This window comes from Oryza glaberrima, chromosome 3 (genome assembly GCF_000147395.1).
Source record: "Oryza glaberrima chromosome 3, OglaRS2, whole genome shotgun sequence".
In the NCBI taxonomy this organism is placed as follows: domain Eukaryota; kingdom Viridiplantae; phylum Streptophyta; class Magnoliopsida; order Poales; family Poaceae; genus Oryza; species Oryza glaberrima.
In genome coordinates, this window is record NC_068328.1 from 4,883,839 (window position 1) to 4,906,936 (window position 23,098).

General features: G+C 42.8%; 2 protein-coding genes across 2 annotated transcripts; one reads left to right on the plus strand and one right to left on the minus strand.

Moving 5' to 3' along the window:
• The first annotated feature begins 821 nt into the window (after nt 1-821).
• Nucleotides 822-4,874, plus strand: LOC127765627 (deSI-like protein At4g17486). The gene is made up of 4 exons (XM_052290571.1): nt 822-1,029; nt 2,225-2,442; nt 3,419-3,706; nt 4,308-4,874. The coding sequence occupies exons 2-4, from the start codon at nt 2,229-2,231 to the stop codon at nt 4,547-4,549; spliced, it is 744 nt and encodes a 247-aa protein (XP_052146531.1). The 5' UTR covers nt 822-1,029; nt 2,225-2,228; the 3' UTR covers nt 4,550-4,874.
• Nucleotides 4,875-6,323: 1,449 nt separating this feature from the next.
• LOC127767704 (homeobox-leucine zipper protein HOX12) lies at nt 6,324-7,866 on the minus strand. Its single transcript, XM_052293128.1, has 3 exons — nt 7,562-7,866; nt 7,099-7,442; nt 6,324-6,977 (listed from the first exon to the last, which is right to left on the minus strand). Exons 1-3 carry the CDS (start codon nt 7,641-7,643, stop codon nt 6,684-6,686), a joined length of 720 nt encoding a protein of 239 aa, XP_052149088.1. The 5' UTR covers nt 7,644-7,866; the 3' UTR covers nt 6,324-6,683.
• Nucleotides 7,867-23,098: the final 15,232 nt, after the last annotated feature.

Below are 23,098 nucleotides of genomic sequence, written 5' to 3' on the forward strand. Positions count from 1 at the left end.
TGAAAAAGTTAAAATTTTGTTTGTTAGAAGTTTGAAGAAAAAATTTGGAAGTACACTCGGCCTCAGATGGAGGGAGTATTTTAGTTTTCAAAACTTCATCGTAGACAGAATGAGTACCCCCATCCCCCACGAGTTCCAAAATCTTCGGTTTTTTAAAGTGAGTAAATCTTCATTTCAAATCAAAAGTACCATAAAAAAATCAAAATCAAAAAGGGATTCTGGCACTTTCTCCTCCCCTGAAACCTGCCATTAGCACAGCTCTCCATAGAGGCTGTCCATCTGTCGTTTCTCTCACTAGTCATTACAAGCTCCAATTAATGTACTGTACGAATATACTCTCTCCATTTAAAATAAATTAACTTCTAACTATAAATTTAAATATAGTCTATTTTAATTTAACTCCGTTTGTTTTAGAATATAAGAATCTAATACTTAAAAAAGATAAATCACTTTTTAGATTCATAATATTAGAATATATTTTATCTAATACTCCCTCCATTCATAAATATAAGAGATTTTGGTTGGATGTGACGTGTCCTGCTATAATGAATCTGGACATCTTTTTTATTTAGAGACATGTCACATCCAATAAAAATTCCTCATAGTTAGGGACGGAGGGAGTACTAAATTATTATATTTTTTGAGACATTGATTTATTAGGACGGAGAGTGCACAGGAGGCAGAGCTTTCAAAAAAAGAAAGGAAGTGAGAGGGATAAATAAATAAATAAAAATTGAAAAAGACAAGGCGATAAATTACAAAAACGACCCTCCCATAGGGGCCCCTGTTCCGCGGTGCTTTTCCCCAGCCATCACGAGACCTCCCCCAAAAAAACCAACCAAACGCCACAGCCACTCCACCAGACCACCACCACCACCACCACCACCCCACCCAGCTGGTGCGCCTCCAAGAATTCCTCCTCCTCTTCCTCGGATTCCTTCCCCCTCTTCGGCGGCGGGCTCCCCCACCGGCACCGGCGTCCCCGCTCCCGGCGTCGCCATTGGCCTCCTCCCTCGTCTCTGCTCGACGGTAAGCTGCCCGTTTGCTTTTCTTGGCTGTCCCAGGTGCGGCAAGATCTTGGCCTGGATCTGCCGCTCCGGGCTCTCTTGGCTTTCTTGGTTTTGCCTGGTTCTTGATTCGGTAGGAGGGCCCGACGGGGGGATTACGGGTTGTCGTTCGTTCATGTCAAAAAATCTGTTCTTAGCGTGAGTCACCGTGGAGTTATTTCGGGGAAGTTTCAGTTCAGTTTGGTAGGTGTACCAGATGTTGCTTTCGTAGCAATAGTGCAGCCTGTTTAGTTTTACCAGAACATGTTGTTGGAATTAAGGTGATGTATGTGACACTGCTCCCTTATTGACTAGTTTTAGTAATGGAAATACAAGTTGGTACGTACCTTGTTTGTTGTATTGTTGAAAAAGAGTGATTTTTTGGGTACTGTTTTGGGTGCTGGCTGAAGATCATTGCTGCATTAACCGCGGCACCATGTAAAAAGGAGTAATCTTTAACATAATCCTTTAGTGGACACTAGGTGGGAAAATGAACAGTAGATCCGATCTGTTGGTTCTCGCTTCAAATGAGAGCTCTGTAAATGTATGTACGCTTTGAATCAAATTACTTCTGGTAGAAGTAGAAGAGGAAGTCCAGCCAAAAGCAACACTTGCAATTCTCCTAGCGGTAGGACTAAACTGGTGTTTGACATTGGAAATGACTAGCTTCATGGTAATCCGCTGGCTGATGTTCTCTCCAAACTCAAACTTAACAAATATCGAAGTAAATGTTCAAGGGTCAAGGGCTGAATTGGTGAACAGTATTCATTGGAAGAGTTATTGGAAGAACTCTTAGCCTTTCCTAGTATTCCAGATCTTTTATTTTCATATCATGTGACTAATGCAGATGCTATGGTTAGCAAGCTAGTAACTAGTAAGACTAGAAGAGAGAACACTGAACTAATGTGCCTTATTTTCTTCTTGGTAATTAGCTGATTTAAAAATTTTAGTATAGACGGGGAGCATTTTTGTAATGTTTTTACATTTCTTCTAGAAAATCTTTGAGCTAACCTTTTCATCATTCAACATAATCCTTCCTTTTCATTGTTGTATCTAAGTTTTGTTATTCCCTGCTGAAAGCTTTTAATCTACCTAGAACAAGAAAGAAATGCTATCAAATACTAGCACTTGTTGAAATTGATCCTTCATATCTGAATGTCCCACCTGCTTATTTGCAGGAATATGAAGTTAAGGCCAAAAAGACCTGGATGGAAGTCACTTATACCTCTGCAGTTGAGCAGGAAATCTGCACTGCGTTTCTTTTTGTTTCCCAAGGTTCAGGCTGCGGGTCAATCTCCAGATGACACACCAGTTTATCTTAATGTGTATGATTTAACACCCATGAATGGCTATGTATATTGGGCAGGCCTTGGTATATTTCACTCCGGAATTGAAGGTTCTTCTCTCTGCCATGTACACCTTTTCCAAAAGTGCAATTTGTATGATGGCTTATTTTCTCTGCATTCTTCACTGCTGCTTGATGTTTTAGAAAGAGTAGAGCTAATAATCAACACTACTTTCTTTCTCTTATCAAGTTGTTGCTAAAGCATGCATTGAGAAAGCAAGTCTTTCCATGAATGACCATTGCCTTTGTAGTGCTTGCTTCTTGGTGATAAATTATGTTTCCTTCCCTAAGGATTTCTACTAGTAGTAACTTAACTGTAGTATCTCTCATCAGACATCACCACCAGTAGCCAAATAACTTTCAGTGCTAGCGTGTTTCATATGAAATGAGTACCAGGGAAAGCTATGAGAGTGGGGAGGGGCACCAATTTGGTGAATTGTAAAAAAACATTGTTGTGCTTGCTTTGTGTACAAAGGGAAGGAGGATGAGCACTTTGATAGTGCTGGGCTACATGCTGGACTTAGGGTAGTGCTAGTATTTAGGGTTGCAAGGGTTTGGGGAGTTTAAGATGTTACAAGGGCCAACAACAATAACCCCTTAGTAATTTGACCAAGTATTGTTTAATGTTGCTAGTTCATGGTCACAAGTTTTGGGAATTCCCACTAGATCATTTTTGAACTGGTGGTGGCACATCATTGTTACTCTGATATATTCCATTGTCACATATGATTTAATGGAGGATACGAATATTGGATAACTCATTTGTGCAAGTTTGGCTGGTTTGTAAAGAAAAAAAAATGCACCAGTGTAGTTTCTTTTTTTGTCACAGACTACTAAAGATATGCTATGCTGCTTGCAAAATATGGAAGACAACAAATAAGGCTAATAACTGGTTACAAAGAGAGGAGAAAATGTGGCTTGATCTTTTGGTTATACATCTTATTGAATGGCTTTCTTTTGAAAGAATATTTCAGCTCTGGTTTATTGAATAACATATTATCCTGATTTGCCTTTGTCTCATCTGCAGTTCATGGTGTTGAATATGCATTTGGAGCACATGACTACCCCTCAAGTGGAGTATTTGAAGTAGAGCCTCGTCAATGCCCTGGTTTCAGATTCAGGAAATCGATATTTCTCGGTACAACATGCTTAGATCCCATTCAAGTTAGGCAATTCATGGAGCTACAGTCAGTGAACTACAATGGAGATACTTACCACCTTATCACAAAGAACTGCAACCACTTTTGCAAGGACATGTGTTACAAATTGACTGGCAACAAAATTCCAAAATGGGTAAATCGCCTCGCCAGAATAGGTACCATACCTTTATTCAACCACTAATGCTTATATTAGCTGTTCAAGGTCTCCTACAAAGTCAAGGAAATTATGAAACCAATGACTGCATCTGAATGTGCTTAGTCAGAATGCATTGAGCAGTCTGACAGTTACCGCCATCATATTTTGCCCACAAATTATCGGCTCCACTTCACTTTCCAGAAATATGCTTACTGAAGTTTCTTATTATCTTCATTGATCATTGTGTAAAGAAAAAACTACTTTAGCAATCACATCATCTCTGCTAGTGCAACTCTTTACAGTAATTTGACTTAGGATTCTCTGTGAGAAGGAAGAAAATTTTCAAAATAAAAAAGAAAGGAAAATGATGACTTGTTTGTATAGATGCACTCGGCACCACTTTGTGCCATCTTCTAAAAGATTTTGGATGTCCTTTTTTTTAAAAAACACAAGCACTGCAACATGCATAAAGCCAGTTTTTGCGTTAAGCAGCAGGACCAATCCAGCAGCTTCATCCATTAATTTAAGACATTGGCTTCTTGTCATAACGATTTGGAGCTTCCGCTGGTATTTGAGATTCTTATTATCAAGCTGGAACTCTGTGTCTTTTCTCTCTGTAGGTGCCATTTGCAACTGCCTTCTGCCAGAATCACTCAAGATATCCCCAGTCGGCCATGATCCAAACAGTCGACCTGAAGATTGCGAGAAAAGGCGGCTGAGGAACCCGTTGAGCTGCTTCTCTTCGATCTCGAGCCAGAGGCAGCTGCCCCCGTCTTCCCCGTTCCCGACATCACCTGTGAAAGAGCCTCTTGCGTACAGTTCATCAAGGAAATCCAGCGCTCCATCACTGAGGAATAGGTAGCCTGGCCTCCCTTGTGTAACTTTTGATACCAAGTTAGGCTAATTTGGTCAGTGGCAACATCTGGAGGGCACTACCCTGCATGCTGCCGCAACTGTCAGCTAATTCTTTTTGCTCGGTATCAGTCAAAATGCTTGGTGGTGTTGTTGTATCATGTAAGTGGAACTAATGCGAGTGAGTCACCTGGAGAGGTGTCTCTGTGTGGGTGAGAGTGAATGCCTCTCAATTCTACCCACCCCCTGTACTGATCATGAGACACGAACCGGGATGTATTTTGTATATTATTAATCCACTATTCTTTCAGCTGTTGTAGCTGCCTGACCTGCTACTAGTATTTGTTTTTCCTTTTACTAGCTGCTACTAGAATTTCTGTCCAATTCCCTAAAAAAAAGCATTTCTGTGCAAGCTGCTGTTGTAGAATAGAAGTACACATCGTACGGTGGTGGCCGTAGGCCCTGTTTAGATCTAAAGTTTTTTTTTCTAAACTTCCAACTTTCCATCACATCAAACTTTCATACACAGCTTTTCTACCACATTGTACCAATTTTAACCAAATTTTCAAACTTCAGCGTGAACTAAACACAGTCTACAGCTATCAGTTCTATCAGTTCACCAGGCAACCAAAACTAATGGCGTTCTGATCTGGATGTGAGGCTCAAATGCTCAATCATTGGCAAGATGATCATTCCTTCTCGCTTGGACCGGGCCCACCGTCGTGGAGAGTGGACAGTGGCGCTGAAAATTCCTCAGTTCCATCCTCATCGACTCCGTCTGCGTCGTCGTACAACCTCCCCCACGACCACGATCCATCCATCCATCCATCCATGGGGGGAGGAATACTGGATAAGAACGCCCATATCCCATATCCTATATGCCTCCAGGAGTAAGCAAAGGCAAGCTAGGCCTCCTTTGGTGTTCTCTGCACTGCACCGCAACCCCACACGCTTCCCGCGCTGATTGCTCCCTCGGCGAGCCACTGCACCAGGGCATATGCAGCGTCCGTGCCATCAAAGCGCCCCCGATCGCGACGTCTCGTGGTGTTGTTTTGGGTGGTCGTTGTGTTCGGGTTCTCGCGTGCGCGACGACAGCGGCGTCCCGCGAGAGAGACGTGCGCGCGTACGCGAGAAAAGCACGGTGATTACGTGAGCGCCGCCGCCTCCAATTCCTGCGACGACGACGTCCCTGTCTTGGTTTCATTAGGTTGGTTGGTTGGTTGGGCTGTTTGCTTCGTGTGCGTGTGTGTCAGTGTGTGTGTGTGACCGTACTGTGGCGGCCGGTGGTGCAGAAGCAAGGACGCGCACAGGTGGCTTCGCTTTTGATCAGGTCGTATTACTTTGCAGACTTATCTCCTCCTCCTCATCACCATGGGAAGGGAGAAAAGGAAAGGCAGAGATGAAGGCTTTGCGGATGATGGCTTCATCTGCTGCAATCATTTGATGCGGATAATCGCTCGTGGTTTTTTACAGACAGCACATCGCAATCCAAGTGTAGCTACGCAACCTGCAGGCTGCCATTGTCCCCCCCCCCCCCCCCCCCCCCTCCCCCTCCCCCTCCCTCCCTATCTCCCAGATTCAGAGAGAGTTGGGCTAGTTCAATAGTTATTCCTGTCTGCAATGTGTATACTGTGCATGCACATGCCATCCAGTAATTTTGCAAAAAGGAAAAAAATCATATTATGTGGTTTTTGAAGCCCAGAGTGGGAAGAAGCCCAAATGCCCAATCAATTGGGCCAAGGCCGAACTCCATCCACATCACGAACAATTGAACAAAGCAAAGGTGGCATAAAAGGCAGAAGACGCCAAAACATGTGCATGCATCTTCTGTGCTCTGATCGTGAGTAGTACCATACCAAATATTACATCATGGCATAATTAATCAGTCCATGGCAACCACTTGCATGATATTCTAAACACATATACTTACAAAGACATCCAATTTAATAATCTACATGGCTTAGCAAAGTCACCGCTAAAGATTTTTCGTTAGGGCAACACGACTGATGATATATCGATCATTGATACTACTAATAAACACCACCACTACTGAATTACTACCCTGCAATTGATCGATCCATTAATTAAAAGCTACTGTAGCTAGTTAATCCTCCGTCGGCGCCGGCGCCGGCGAGTGGCGGCGCTCAGCTGAATTGGTCGTAGACCCCGCCGCAGTAGCCGGCCGCCGCCAACTCCAGCATGTAGCTGTTGTACGCGTACTCACTCATGTAGGTGAGGTCGGCCTCCTCGGCCGCCGCCTCCACGCCGAACTGCCCCGCCAGCGCCGGGTGGTACGTCACCGTGGAGAAAGACGACGAGGTCGGGCTGCTGCTGCCGCCGCCGCCGCCACCACCGCCGCCGGTCGTCGCCGCGGCGACAGCTGCTAGCTTCGCCTTCTCCTCCTCTACATCCGCCAGCCTCTCCTTCAGCTTCAGCAACTGCAAGTACGTTAATCAAAATTAAGCCACAGTTCATCTCCATCAGCAACGACGAACGAACGAGAACGAGCGCGCGATGTACTGTGTGGTGTTCGTCTGTTCGATCGAGTTGGCTAGTTACCTCGGTCTCGAGGTGGCAGTTCTGGAGGACGACGGCGTCGTGGGCGGAGCGGAGCTTGGCGAACTCCTCCTCCATGAGCTTGCTCTTGTGGCGGGCGCGGCGGTTCTGGAACCAGACGGCGACCTGCTTGGCGTCGAGGCCCAGCTCCGCGGCGAGCTGCACCTTGCGCGGCGTCTCCAGCTTCCGCTCCTTCTTGAAGCTCATCTCCAGAAACCGCGCCTGCTCGTCGCTCAGCCGCCGCTTCTTCGCCTGCTCATCCCCTCCGCTCTCTCCAGCCAACGCTGCCGCCGCTTCCGGCTTCACCTTCCTCCTCCGCCGCTGCCGAGCCTTCTTCTGCTCGCCACCTGCAACACAACAACCAACCAAACAAAAGAGAGACAAGAACACATTGCCATCAGCTCCAGCTTGCGAAGCAGCACACTTGGGCGAGGTAAAGAAGAGACAAAGAAACGCGCGTACGTACCGGAGGTGGCGGCTTCCGGGAAGCACTCCGCCGGGAAGGCGAACGAAGGGAACAGCAGCTTCTCATCCTCCTCACGGCTCATCTTCCGAGCGAACCCAAAAGAGCAAAAACAACGAGAGCAGTTGTGTGTATGCACCAAACACTAAGCTATGGCAAATTCTTAACTATCTCTCTGGTCAGCTTCGATCGATGCTAAGCTAGCTACCTTTGTGCTTTCTTTGAGACTGAGAGCCAGGCTGATGAGAAGGCTAGCTAGCTTGACAATTCAAGTGACCGGTGGTGTCCGAGTCTGTGAGCTCGGAGCGCGGCCAGGGGGATTTATAGTGGGAGACTGGGAGGGTGAGCCAGTCCTGTGCTGTACTACTGTACTGGCTCAAATAGTGGTAAAACTACTGTACAACCAGTACCACTAGGAGTGGCAGTTGATAATTTTTTGAGTAGTGCAGCTAGCTTAGCTGCAGCGAGCTAGAAAGCGATCGAACCACAGCCAAAGCATGCACGGCTGGTACGTACGTACGCGCGCCTCCGTGACTGACTCTGACTGCGTCACACTCACTGGTAGTACATCATTTTATACCAAGAAGTCGAGATCGATGGATGGATCGGTCGATTATACTAGTATGGAAATGGAAACCGGGAATTTGCGTCTGCCGGCGACGTACGTCTAGCTCAGTCGTCACTCGCCGTGCTTTACTACTGGCGCGCGATTAAGGTACACTCCACGGCGCGACGACGCATGCCGTTCTTTTTGCCGATAGCGACGTACGCCGCGCGCAGTTGATCGCACTATCGGCCGGATCGGACGAACAACTGTGAAATTTCCTGCATTCCTGCACGCCTCGCGCTTTTCTTTCCGGCGCGCAGATAGCTAGCTGCTAGCTACGTGTACGATTAACTGTTTAGCCGCCCGGTGGTGGTAGTGTGGCAGATGATTTTGCGACCACACGTGATGTGCGCGAAACAATATATCGCATGAGAGATCAACCGACGACATGCAGAGATATTAATCTGAAGGTTCGGATGGATAAATAGGGAGGGGGAAACGCAACGCAAGGCGTTGTCGCCTGTCGGGTTCCGGGGCCCGGGAGACAATGCAACGAGCGCGCCTAACAACTCCAAGAGCGGTTTTCACGTCAGCGCATGCTCGAGCTGTACCTTTCCAAAATGTACTTCTTTTTTAGCGGAACACAGACGTGACCCAAATCCAGTAGTACGTACTACTAATTAGCTTTATTAGCGTCGCAAGAGCTATCTAAACAAGTGGACTAGTAGTATATTTGTACTTGTACGTCGTTTTGGATGAGATGAGGAAAGATAAGCTATCTGGCGAGCAAAGCATGTGAAGCATCCGGTTATTTTGACCGGCGCGCGCGTGCTCCTTAGTGAGGAGCTTACTTGCGATCTCTTCTCTCTTTGGCACGTCCAGCTACTGTAGCTTTGTTGCTTCCTGCAGCCTGCAGCTAGCCTAGTAGTACTATTAGTCGGGTGTGTACACACATATATGTACAACGTCGTAAAGTTTGTGTGAACAGTGCGCATCAAAAATTTTTCTGCGATGACACCAATCGGCGATATAATCGACGGCTTTTGCGCCCTAGAAATACGTGTCTGCGTATATATGTGTGGTCACTGGTCAGGGCTGCTCACATTGAATACGTAGGTGAATAGTGTCGTGGCGATCGCTGCTTTGATAGCAGGTAATTCTGCTCTGTTCCAAGAACGGCAAGTCCTCGTGTTACATAAGCAAATTGAGAAAACGTGCGCTATAATTCCTTATCCACACGCAAAGGTTGGTCAAATACTACTATATATGTGGGCATTCAAGTTTGGTTCCCATCAACAGATAGTGGATTAGTCGTAATTGTTTTAGATTATGAACAAGTACGTCTGTATGTACGAACGTTTGTTCAAAAGAGAAAAAAAAAAACAAAGAGAAAAAGTTCAGAACAACTCTGATTGGAAGAGAGAGAGAGCTGGGAAGGACAAATTAGAGCAGGTACAATAGCAGGTTATTAACTAGCTATAAATATATTTTAATAAGATAAACGATGAGAGAGAAGAGCAACGGGCTATAGATCTGTAGACAGTTGCAGCACGGACTCCAAGACACTGTGTGTATGATAAGTGGGACCATATATTAATAGTATAGTAAGCAACTATTGTATGAATTGGCTATTATATTAACTATAGATGAATTGGAGCTAGTAGTGGGCTGTAGTATTAGACTTGCTCTTAAGTCTCCTTGGTCAGTCGGCTTCAAAGGGCTATCGGAAATGTCTTCTAAAAAATTAATGGCCACCATGGTAGGGACGTACGTGCATGCATCCCCTCGCTCGCTCTTGGCTGTTGGCTATATACGACCCATCATTTGATTTCATCTGTTGGGAGCAAAGACTAGCAATAATATTACTCCACAGCACTCCATTTTATTTCACTAGTGAGGAGTTGTCAGGGTGACTGGGTGAGGAAAAAATAACAACATTGTGTTTTAGCGGCGGCTATTCCATCTCAAGTATCCGACGCCGTTGATTTTTGACCAACATTTAACCATTCGTTTTATTCAAAATTTTTGTGCAAATATGAAAATATTTATGTTATTCTTAAAGAACATTTGATGATGAATCAAGTCACAATAAAATAAATGATAATTACTTTTTTTAAATAAGACGAATGGTCAAACATTAGATAAAAAGTCAACGGTGTCATATATTAAAATATGAAGGTAGTAGTACAAGGTTAATTGAACATGGTGATCGAGTGCACCTTCCAGCATTCGTCTACAAACAATCGCAAAGGCTATCAATACCCTACAACTTTACAAATTAAAGCCCCTGGTGTCTAATGAGGGCAAGAGGTACGCGGGTGTGTTTCCTCTGCAGTGGAGGTTCTCATATAGAAGATAAACAGTCCCGGGCATTAGAGGTGTTTCTTATCCATCCGATCGAAATCTACGGGCTCATATCGAATGCTACAGTAAATGCAGTTTATTTTTGGGAAACGGTAAATGCAGTATAGAGCGGGGCAAAACCCCTTTAATTAGTACATGTGACTACTTTTGATACAAGAGAAATACTATACACTATCCATTAGTTACTGTACTTAACTCAGAAAAGCTATTGCTATACTACATTCGTGCAATAATGGAGAGGGATGATCTGCATCCATCCACATGTGCTTAAAGTTGCATATATACTACCATATGGTTTTGTCAAAACCGCAGAGGCATGATATTCCCATGGGGAACTTCTCTATTCATTATAATATCGCATGTTTTTAACATAAGTCATTTTGTTACTACCTATTTCCGACAGATCCAATTTGGCAAATAATGTTCCTCTTGCATCATATATAAGTAGTACAAAAACACTATATATTGCCATTCAGATTCTTTTAAGGGTAATTGTTGTGCTCTACTTCCTTTGATTCGAAATGCAAGTTGTTATAGACTCGTGCACAGGAATGAAGAAAACAACTCAAATCACTATAATTAATGACATCCATCTTTATTCTCAAAAAAAAATGACATCCATCTATATAATGCAGTACAAGAGATGAATCAGTTAGTGATAAGGGTATCATTTATTTAGTGTGCGCAAACAGGGAAGAGTAGTTGAAAAATACATAGAATCAGAAGTAGTAATGTGGAAAACACATCAATGTTTCTTCAAATTTCTTATAAAGATTTGTGATATTATAAATCACAAAAATCATGTTGCATTTTTTGTTTAAAACTTTACTGCCCAAATTGTAAATTGATGAAGAAAGATTTGGTACAATGAAATTTAATAACAAAACTTTCAATATATAGATTTTTTTCACATAATATAAATTTGAGGCTTTAGTATACAGTTAATTTTCTTGTTAGATTTTTATCATCTACTGTAATACTACTATTATTTACTTCATCTAATACTACTTTTGTTCCTTTTTTTACTTCAAGTTTTGTATATTAACACGGCCTCCAAGGCACTTGTTTGATTATTACTTTTTTTAAATACTCCCACCGTTACATAATGATTAGCACATAACTAAACATCATAATTTTCAAATTTATCATCAACCCTGACCACTTCGCTTGACGTGCAACATTATTGCATCAATGCATATATGGATGCATTTGGGATAGTTAGGCATTCATTTCTTGTGCACGTGGGAGAGTTAAAGTCAGCATATTTCTTGATTTCTTTTTTCACCACATACTCACATTAAATAAAACACATGGAAGTTACTTCCTCCGGTTTCATTTTAATTGACATTTTAGACAATGACACGGTCTACAAGATACATCTTTGACCTTATTTTTTCTATTATAATATATATAATAAATAAATACATGTTTACTTTTATTATAGTACTTTAAAAGACAAATCTATATATGTTGTTCTAGTTCCTTTAAACTAAATATTTTTAAAGTTATTGATAGTCTAAGTTATAAAAGTTTGACCTCAACCTTGTCCAAAACGTCAATTAATATGAAACCGGAGGGAGTAAGTCTTTACTGGTCTTGATGAAAAAAACTTATATGATGGTCAATATAGAACGGAGAGAGTATGTACTTACAAAAATATTTGAAAAGAAATATCATATTGTAGGTTATATCCGATAACGTAACTTTATGGTATGCGGGACGTTGATATTAAGATATACTCCCTCCATCCCATAATATAAGGCATGATCAAACTTAGCACAATCTTCAAAATTAATCTTTGACTTATAATTTGTCGTATACTATAAGGTTTATTGTAACAAAATTATAAACATCTTAAAGTAAATTTAAATGTGAATCCAGTGATATTAATTTTAGCAAATAAAATTTAATTTATATTATAATAATTATTGATCAAATGTTTTTAAAGTTGAATCTGGGAATACGTGCACGCCTTATATTATGGGATAGAGGGAGTAGTCAAGATTGCAGGAAAGTTTTATAATGGCTCAGGCCCCAAGGTGGATAATAGACATGATACTATTTATATGAATAGTTCTGGGACATATCACATCAATTACAATGGGAGATTAAGCTAGCTAATCTAGTCTAGTAGTATTTGCTCGGAACTAATTTGATGACCTGGAGTCAGCAACAAGCTATTGACTTCCTCTTGGTTGGTCTTCTTGTGGCTATGGCTTATGATTATGCTTTCTGGGGAGGGGGGTTGATGTATTTATATGGGTAGCTATGCAACTTCTTGTCCAAGTAGAACTTGAGGGGTCCTTATGAGATACGGGTAAACAAGGCCACGACTTCCTCTGGTTGGAGTCTGTCATCTTCTATTCCTGTTGAAGGAGTTTCTCTTTTTCATCTGCTATATCTGCCGAATCGCTTATGTAATGATCTTCTACATCCTAAGGCTCCGCGTTCCGTCATCTGGCTTATGTTCGTCAAGTAGCATTCATATCAAATGACTCTATGAAATTACATCGATAGTTCTACATATTATGGGTAATGTAGGAGACATCCCTATCCCCCCAGGAGGGGGGGTGTCTTAATTACCACCGATTAGCTTTCGATTCCCATATTTGAATATATCTCTCCATATATTACTAGGTATGTATGCAGTATTCTTGGTTGCTACAAATCCAAGTATAGGAGGTATACATATACCTAGTCCATAACACTAACACGTATGAAAGTGTTTTCATGAGAATTCTATTAATGTTTATGTCTTAATGTTTTTAGGATGTCATCAATTTGAGATCAGGGGCAGTACATGATTTTCTATGGTTTAAATTGTATTTTTATTCCAAGTATAAATCTTTTTAAACTCGTGCACAAGAATTAATAAAAGAGTAAATTGCGTCTACAGTACACGAACTTGGTAAGTGGGTGCGATCTAGTGCAAGAATTTGAAAAATGATTATATAGGTGTAACAACTTGGTTAGTGCGTGCATTTTGGTTAAAAGATCTCTCTTCCACACCATACTTTTTCAGCCATGTAAAGAAAAAGCAGTCAGTTAGGTCATCTTGAGTTCTGAACAAGGTTTTAGATGTATTGCATTTGCTTGGTTATAATACTAAAATAACCTATTATTTAAAATTAGAAAAAATAATGATTATCAAAATTAACTAAGTGCATGCCAACTAACGAAATTTCCGAGCGATCCAACTATTCATACAAATTCGGTGATGAGCACTGCAAAAGGTACTCATTGCCAACAATTAATCTATCAGTTATGTTTACAATACAACCAATAAAATACGATAAATCATAGGTATGTGACAGTGTTTTTATCAAAATGCAAGTGATTGTTAAGTTTATGTATACAAGTTTTTACACTAAATCGCACCCACCTGCCAAGTTCTTGTACCGTTGGCGGAATTTACTCTTAATAAAAACTCACGTGACTTTGTTGCCATTCAATGATAGTACATTATACTTCCCCTGTTCCAAAATAAACAACTTTTGTATATGCTTCTAAACATAGTCAAACTTGGATTAATTTAGAAGAGAGGGAGTGAAATACAAGTAATTTATTTGTGAGAGTGATAGTATGTATTTATTTAGCAAGAGCAAACGAGGAAGGAAAGAAAAAAATGTGACTAGAAATTCACAAAAAACTAGAAAAGAGTCGATAAGAATATTGACTTATATTTTAAACTAAATTGGTTGTAATGAAGTTATATATTTGGACATGATACAAATTAGTAGGAAAGAGAAAGGGCCCTAATGCTCCTCATTAAATAAAGGGTGGAACGTGGAATAATATATAAGATTGTGTTCTATACTAACTTTCTCAACTTATCTTTCCTCATTTTCTGCATGTATATATGTTTCTTGAATTGCTAAATGGTGTGTTTTTATAACAATATTCAATAGAAATGTTGCTTAAAAATATCATATTAATGTATTTTTTATTTTTTTTCTAATACTTTATTAGTCATACGCTAACTCACCACTCTGTTTTATGTATTGTGGAGTAAGATTCCTAGACTCTCTAAAAGAACACGGTCTTGAGTGCTAGAGGGAAAGTAGTACTCTACAATTGTATTTTTGGGAGGATAAAATTAAAATGCTATAATTACACTCCCTACGTCCTATAAAAATCCAAATCCAATTCTAACTATAAATCTAGACATGTATATTTAGATTGATAATTGTAAGGATTTGACTTTCTTTTTTAAAAGTTATTTTTGTTGGTTTGGGCGGTGGGTGGGGGAGGGGGGGGGGGAATGGAGTACAATGCAGTATTTGTTGCAACTATTAAGGTAAAGTTATCTTATGTACGCATGTAGGTGATATGAAGTTCAATTTAAATTCTTAGTGCTCAACTGAGGCAACTTTTACTGAACTGTGAGTAAACAGCTCCACCTTTTTTGGCCGAGTGACGGGTTAAGTTGGACTTTGGCTGGCCGGAGATCGACATGTATATGATGGTGGCCGGCGACAACGACACCATGATTAGGGGAAAGTTTTTTATATCTTGAGGGATATCCTCTCTTTTATTTAATGTTATTTGAAAAGTTATTATTTTTTAAAAAGAAATAAGATAGATTAACATGAGATATGTTACTAGTTTAAATTCGGCTTCTATGGTTTGTAACAAATATAACTGTGTTTTTACATTAATTAGCTTCAATTTAATTTGTTTTCTTTACAACTTTTAGAAATTGAATTTTGATCATGCAGATATATCTCATACATTTTTTAAAAGTCTTCAATAATTATTTAAATGATATATAAGAAATGAAGATACATTTTTCCTCGACGATGATAATACATCTCCCCACGACTAGAAAAAAGATGTGATATGGCCATTGTTCTCTACACGACGGGACAATGTTTCTTCGTCCTCTCTGGAGAAAGCCGTAGCGGCATGGTGGGTTTGTTACTCTTCAACACTCTTGGGCATGCAGCGGCTTATGAACAAGATATAGCAATATATAGCATATATATATATCTATAATTTATATATCTATATATATATATATATATTATCCAACTTATATCCTAAATTTAATTAAGTTAAAAGTGTAAATTAATCAAATGTGCATCATAACATATTAATAAATATATATTTTTCTTTTTTTCAATTTTTTTCACATATGTATATATATACATTGGGTTAGGATTTTTTTTTTAAGTGATCCTAGACCATCGGGATCACCCCTAGATCCACCTATGCAAGATAGGGGTTCTATCGAAGAATATTATGCACGTCCAACTTGGCCATTAACTCCTTGCTAAAATAAGACCGGAGTATACCGGATTAAGTCGTCGTCATGCAGCCATGCGTGCGCACAAATCCATCGGCAGCGTTGTGTGGCAACAGCGGGATTTGACGTCTTGAAAGGTCTTTGCATCAATGCACGAAAAGCATTGTGGTCAGTGCTACCCCGCTGGCCAAGCAGACGAAACTACCCTACTGGAGTACGGGTTCATGCGTGTGCGTGTGACCAGATAGAACGGCCGGAGAGCTACTACGGCCCTCGGTAGTTTCCAAAATAAAAATTTCCACACTGTCACATTAAATGTTTAGACATATATATAGAGCATTAAATATAAAAAAAAACCAATCACACAGAATACGTGTAAATTATGAGATGAATCTTTTAAGCCTAATTGCGCTATGATTTGACAATGTAGTGTTATACTAAATATTTGCTAATAACAGATTAATTAGACTTAATAAATTTGTATCGCAGTTTTCTGGTGAAATCTGTAATATAATTTATTTTGTTATTGGACTAAGCTTAATACTTTAAATGTGTGTCTGTATATCCGATATGATAATCAAACTTACGTATACTAGCAGCGGCTGATGCGATGCTGGGCAAAGATCGATCGAGCATGCAAGCACAAGCACACAGCGCATCTACTGTTGCGGATGCTCTTCGCCAGGTCATGCATGGTGTGTGAAGGCAGAGAGAGATAGGAGCAGAAAGAGGCCAGAAGATAGAGGGGAGCGCAGCCAGAGAGAGTGGGGGTGGTCTCGGCGTCACCATTCGACCAGCAGACGACGGCCTCTGGTTTCTCTCTCGTCGCGCGCACATGGGGAGCGTGGAGCCCACGGTGGTACGGCGCGCACGTGTCACGGCGGCGCGCACACCCGGAGCCCGGGGCCTGGTTAACGCCGTGCCGCCACGTGTTGGGCGCTGGCGCGCGGGGGGAAAAAGGCGTCCTGCTCGGTGCTCCCAGGGCCTATCCGGCAATCCCCTCTCTCCTCATCTCAAGACCGGCCCGGTTTGTGCGCGACTTGGAGGTGGAGTACACGTACAGCACAGTACCTACCTCTCCCGGCTCCAAAAAAGAAGAACCAAAAGTTTGTGTTAGGAGCGTGTAATTGTCAGTCAATCAAACTATTATCAGTCAACAATTAGCATGCATCTATAATAACTGATTAAGACCAAACGGATGGATCTGCTATGTGCTCTACACTTTAATTGGATGCATGTTACAGTAGTTCATACGTACTGTATGTAGAGACGAGAGATCTGATCTGCTGCTGCTCTGCCCCTGATTTGTGTGCATGCATGTCTCGTAGTAAAACGATACGGCCTGCCTGCCTGCCTGCCTGCGCGCGCGCGTCCACCAAGAAGGGTAGCAGGTGGCGTGGCCCAGCTCGCTTTACAGCGAAAGCGACCGCCTGGCGCGCGCGCGGCTAGCAGGGCCTGGCACGCGATGATGCAACGCAGCAGATAGCTGCCAAAAGCCACCCCCAACCGATGGTGTACATGCATTGCACCTGCCATGCCACCTCACAAACCAAGGGCAAGCGCGCTGGTGTGACTGGTATTGCGACGATATGAGACCACACCCAATGCACAATCGTGGAGAGTGATCTCGAGCCTTTACGTTGGAGCCAAGCATTAGTGGTAGTGAGTGCCGTGGTATTGCAATACCGCGTATGACCTGCAAAGGAACCGGTTGCCTCAACACGTCTCAGCTTAGGAATCGTGATATCATTGCTTGGAACCATGTGTTGGGCAAGCTCTTTTTTCTAAAGATGTGGTCCTGTTCACCGAACTCCAACAAACAAGTAGCAACAGCGATGGAGGGAAAGAGAAGCAACGATGAGGAACGTAGGGAACAAGAAGCGTCAGCCAAATCTAGATAAGAATGACTTCGACTATATCCAAGTCGGCGACGACACTGGAAGGCGGAGGATGGCCTTGTTGCCACCCACCGTATAGAGCTCGTCGACCTTTAATGCTCGAAGCTCATCACTATCCCTCCTGCCCTTGAGCGAGCTCACGGCTACATCTGGTGGGTGACCTCGCTTCCTTACAATCATTGTGCCCTTTGTTGTTAGTGAAGTGAGCGGAGAGGGACGAGTGCTTGAGCTTGTCGGTTTGAAGTGATAAACGGTATAACGCTGGCATTGGTGAAGAAGGAAAGGGGGAGATGTCGGTGGTGGAAGAGGATGGCAGTGCAGCGATGATGAGGAGGACGGGTATGGGCAACTCTACAACGCTAGAAGAGGAGGTGGAGTGGTTGTGGAAAAAAAAGAAGGCGGCAATATTGAGACTCAGAGAGAAATGGATGGTGTTTCGTTGTCGGTGGTCATCATTGACTGGGGATAGAGAGAAAGTGGGGTAAGATAGGCAAAGAGGGAAAGGTTGAGAGACTGATAGTGGATACAATGTTTATTTTATGGGTATATGTGTATTTTTTTTATTGTAGGTTTTTAAAATATAAAAGTTTCAATTAAATCGCTATAATAATAAATATGAAAAGATTGGAATATAAATAACCAAAGATAGAAACACAAAATATATTTGAGGGTGGTTTTTTTCTTTTTGTATGTGGTACGCTATGATCGCTCCAACCAATGGTTTGCCCTGATCGAGAGGCTGAGATGCCCCAGCGTCCCATTGGGATTCGAGCCTCCTAAAGCTAGTGCTCGTACCAAATGGCAGTGCCTTGCATCCCTAGCTAGACCGGGGGGCCCCCGCGAGATCCACCTCTTCTCGCACTCCCTCGGGGTCTCTCGCTCTCGCACTCTCACGGGACCTCGGGATCTCGCACTCTCTCGGGACCTCCTGCTCCTTCGTACCGCCTGCCTACCGCCCGCTGCGCCGCTGGTTCGTTCTGATCTCCATCGACCGAAAAAGACTACAGGAGCTGGTACCCCCCGCCAGAACAGGTGTAAGACGCCGCAGCACCGCGCATACGTGCTACCCTACGTACACACGGGGTGAATTGCCCTCGCAATCCCGCGGTGGTGTGCATGCATATGCATATTTGCCGTTGCCGTGGCGAGCTGGGCTTTCTATTTCTCGGAAAGAACAAGCAGGCAAGCCGGCGCCTCTCGGCCGTGTAGCTAGCTGGGCGCGCGCCGTTATAGCTAGGGACCGGGTGCATATGCCGCGTGAGTGGCGTGAGTCTAGGTTAGGCTAGCTGGGGGCGCCGATCCATCAAGCTCAAGTACGACCAGTTGCCGACCAGTTGCGCGCGCGGCGGCCGCGTATCATATCATCGACATCGATCGATCGATCATATACGTGTTAATTCATCGTCACCGAGTGGGCGCACGCACTGAACTTGTCATGCATCTTCATCCTCTCTCGTCGTACTAAAGGAGAGCGGTTTGATTGCCTTGACTTTTGGGGCAGTGCAAAGACCAGCCAAATTCAACAGGTGCGTTATTTCTTTTCTAGGTCGGTTTATCCCCACTCCCATGCTTGTCCTTGGGATAATTCGGTGCTTATTATGGAAAGCACGTACACGGTTGGAACTCCTCGTCGTTCCGGCTCTGGTGCTAGCTAGCTATAAACGTGCGTGCGTACTCCGGTCTGTGGTTCGGATTTGCACAGCGTGCTGCTTATATATCGCGCCTGCAGAAACAGGTAGTACGAGTTTGTGTCCTATACTGACTCTTCATCATGTGCTAGTACTCCTACTACATAACAATGCATATATATATATATATATATATATCAGCATATGTGACTTTACCTTTTCTTCGGTAAATAAAAGGGGCAGCTAGAACTAGAAATCCACACGTGTACGTACGTAGTGTACGTGTCCGATAAAAAAGGAGTGGATCAAACTGCATGCTTTGTATGTACAATTGCACGTAAGTAGCGTGCAGGTGAGAAATTCATGCGTTGCTACAGTGTTGTGGGGGCACGTACCCTCTCCGATAAGATTGGGTAAGGTGCACATTCATGCATCTGTCAGGCCCAACGGCTTCGATCGATCGACCGGCTCATCATGCATCTTCCACTCTGAATGCAATATGTTGTACTACTACTGGTACTACGCGATGCGCATGCATACTGGGATAGTAGTAGTTGATAGCTGGCAGCTGCATATATAGGTGATTAATTAGCAGCAGACAATCGAGATCTTCACGTATCATGAATAATAATCTACCTACGTAAACCTAGATGCTGCTTTCTCTTTATAATATTCAAGACGTACGTATAAGTTAGCTAGTTAGCTTGCAAGAAACAGTTAGTGTTTGCAATGTCACCAAAAGGAGGCATGGGGCAAAAAAGATTAGTATCTGAGATGTAAATTAAAACAGATCATGTCACGGTATAGCATATCACCAGATCAGCTAGATTGAACTTTACAATCAAATCGTCATATACTCTTATGAAAGAGAGAGATGCATGCCATAGTCCAAATCTAGAGTGCGGTTACTTTCAAATCCGATTAGATTAGATTAGATTAATCACCATGGCATGGCATGCACATGCATGTGCACTTTGGTCCTTTGCCTTTTGAGAAAACCAAATTACAACGTGGTACTGGCTAGCTTTGGACCTATCTGGCCTGCGCGCCGGCCTGGCCCTGACCATGGTACGGCTCGTCGGACTTTTCACGTGCTGCTTGCTTAACCAACCCCTGTTCTTACCAAATGCCAACCAAACCTCCTCAATCAACCAGCCAATGAAACCCCCATGCTTCAGAGACCAGATAAGGATTGTCAACATTGATTAGCATATTGTTTAGGGCACGGTAAATTGCATGGGTTAGTTCCTCTCAGCGACTAACTTTTCCAAGCTTCAGAGAGTTTTATACTTTCACTCGAGGAAGCACGCAAAGCCAGCTTTTTGACTCTCTTGCTCCGGTATAGCTAGCTAGCCCTCCCCTATGTCCCTTCTGGTTCATTTTATTGAGAATTAATCCATGATGATGTATATGCATTTTTCATAGTAGTACTACGTACAAAAGCTACATAAAAACACTAGCCTTGCATTTCTTTCAAGAAAAAGAAAAGGGCAGAGTTGAGTGATAGATGGAAATCTAGTTTCTAATGTAAGAAAACATGCATATGCATTGTAGTATCTCGTCGTCATATGTTCGGCTATATATGTGCCAATATATATAATGTCGATCTACGGAGAACCAAATCGTCGTGCGATGTGATAATTGAATATTCTTAGGGGGGGGGGGGGGGTGTATAAACAGAAAATCTTTGGCGAATGGAATGGAATGAGATGCTCGATGTAATTATAGCAGATTACCACCCTTGGTGATTCCCTGTCACATGCCTAGCTAGCTAATTAACCCCTCCTGTATGCTCCCCCTTGGCATCACATACGCCACACAAAGCCACACTATTTGACAGTTAATAAATCAATTATTGGTATAATAATAGCAAGTAGCTGGCTTTTGCTTTGTCCTTAAACTAGGGAGTGGCATGGCATTTGCCATCCTTATCACAGACACCTCCCCTTCCTGTTTCCCCATCTCCAACTTGTGGAATCCCAATGAGATTAGTTAATCAATTAGATTACGAGTGACACTAGTACTAATCAACTATAGTGGCCACCAAACCTAATCTCCTCGGGACACGGGCTAGCTTACTGTGCTTTTGATCAAGTTACGTTGTTGTAAGGCTCTAGGAGCCTATAGCCAGCTAGGCCCTCTACTATACTTTGACAGTTTGACAAATCGAATCCGTTTTTTGCGTATTCGGGTAGATCAGAGCTAAGATATCTCCCCGCCGGCCGCTCCCGGATTGGGCAGCAGCTTCTCCTGTCGTGTTCATGCTCTTCGAGCACACGCTAAACATGTACAAATTAAGCGACTAATCGCGTACACAGCTTAATAAATTTGATCCTATACTCCTCGAGAAGAGCATGTGTGAAGCATATAGTATGCAGATTTGAATATTTGATCGATCTCCTCCGTCGCCTTTGCGTGATCGGGTTACTAATCGCAGCTTATCGATGGTATAGTACTCGTAGCTAAGCTAAGCTATAGTGATACTACGTCGTCGTTACTTGCGCCCGTAAGCTAATTTTGCGCCCGCCATGACTGACTTTGATCGTCGAGTCAAGGCATTTTCTTCTTCTGTCAGTTTGTCGTCAGGCAACGATCGTACCAGCAAGCAAGTTCTTCGAGGCGATTGAAATTACTAACATACATGATCCGTTTGATATTTGCAACAAGTTAATTAGTTAATTAAGAAGAGCAGTCCATGACCGATCGAGCATGTTCTGTAACCAACTTGGTTATAAAAATTAAGACAACCATGAACGTTGGTTGATGAATCCAAAACCTGTCGCAACAGGGTGACCCCTGCATGATCATATCCAGTTCTTCAGACATGGCAGCTGATCATATCCAGTCGCATGGCGACACGCGTGCAATCTTCCTATTGGAAGCGTATCGCATTGTGGCAACAGGTGTAAACTCTGAGCTTTGTTTTTAACTGCAGCAGCAAGCACTAATGCCAAGTTTATACTGGGAATCAAGGCCTTGCTTTCCCCTAAAAGGCGCCAAGTTTCGTGCCACCTTTCAAGGAGAAGGGACTGGATGGCAATTAGCCACATTAACACGCTTCAACTCCAAGGCAACACACTTGGCATGTTTCAGACCATGATGCTTTGCATGGTTTGTTAATACTGATCATTTCCCCTCCGTTATCTTAAGTTCTTAACACCTCCTTACCACATCGGCATCGAATTAAACTAATCCCAGTTGCATGCGAAAAGCTTAAGCACCAACCACAGAATTCAATTAAGCAAATTAAGGACATGATGGCCTTAATAGGCTGGCTAGGTAGCTAAGCTAGGGGCTGGGATACGTAGGGGACCTTGGAACATTCAGACAAAGGTGAAGGGCTAACGTTAATCACCACTAAACAACTCTTTAACCTTTTTTTAGCTTTGGGGACATTAGCTTCGTCCACACTGCAATGCTCACACAGGTGCTCCTCTAGCATGACATGGACACTTGTTTGCTGACCTGGCTGCTCCGGATACGCGACACGCGCGTGGCGGGTTCGCGCGGTGGTGTCGGCGGAGCAATGGCGTGATGCACGGATACCGAGGCGCCCTCGGCGATGGTGAGATCAGTTGTTTATTAGTGGGGAAATGATGGGATTCCAAGCTTAAAAATGACCTATTGTGAGGGCTAAACTAGAGGTTTTGGTGTGCGAAGTGTTTTAAGGCTTTAATGAGAGATCACGTCCATGGCGAAACGTGGCCGTGTGTTAAGATTAGTTTATGTGGGGGCATTTTAATTAGCTGCCCAATTAACCCTGTAGAAAGTCTGAAAGGTGGTGGAACTTTCTTGTGATTAGCTTGTTTTTTAGGGGGCTCTCCTCTCGAGGAAAATGCATTATCTTGTGATTTGCTA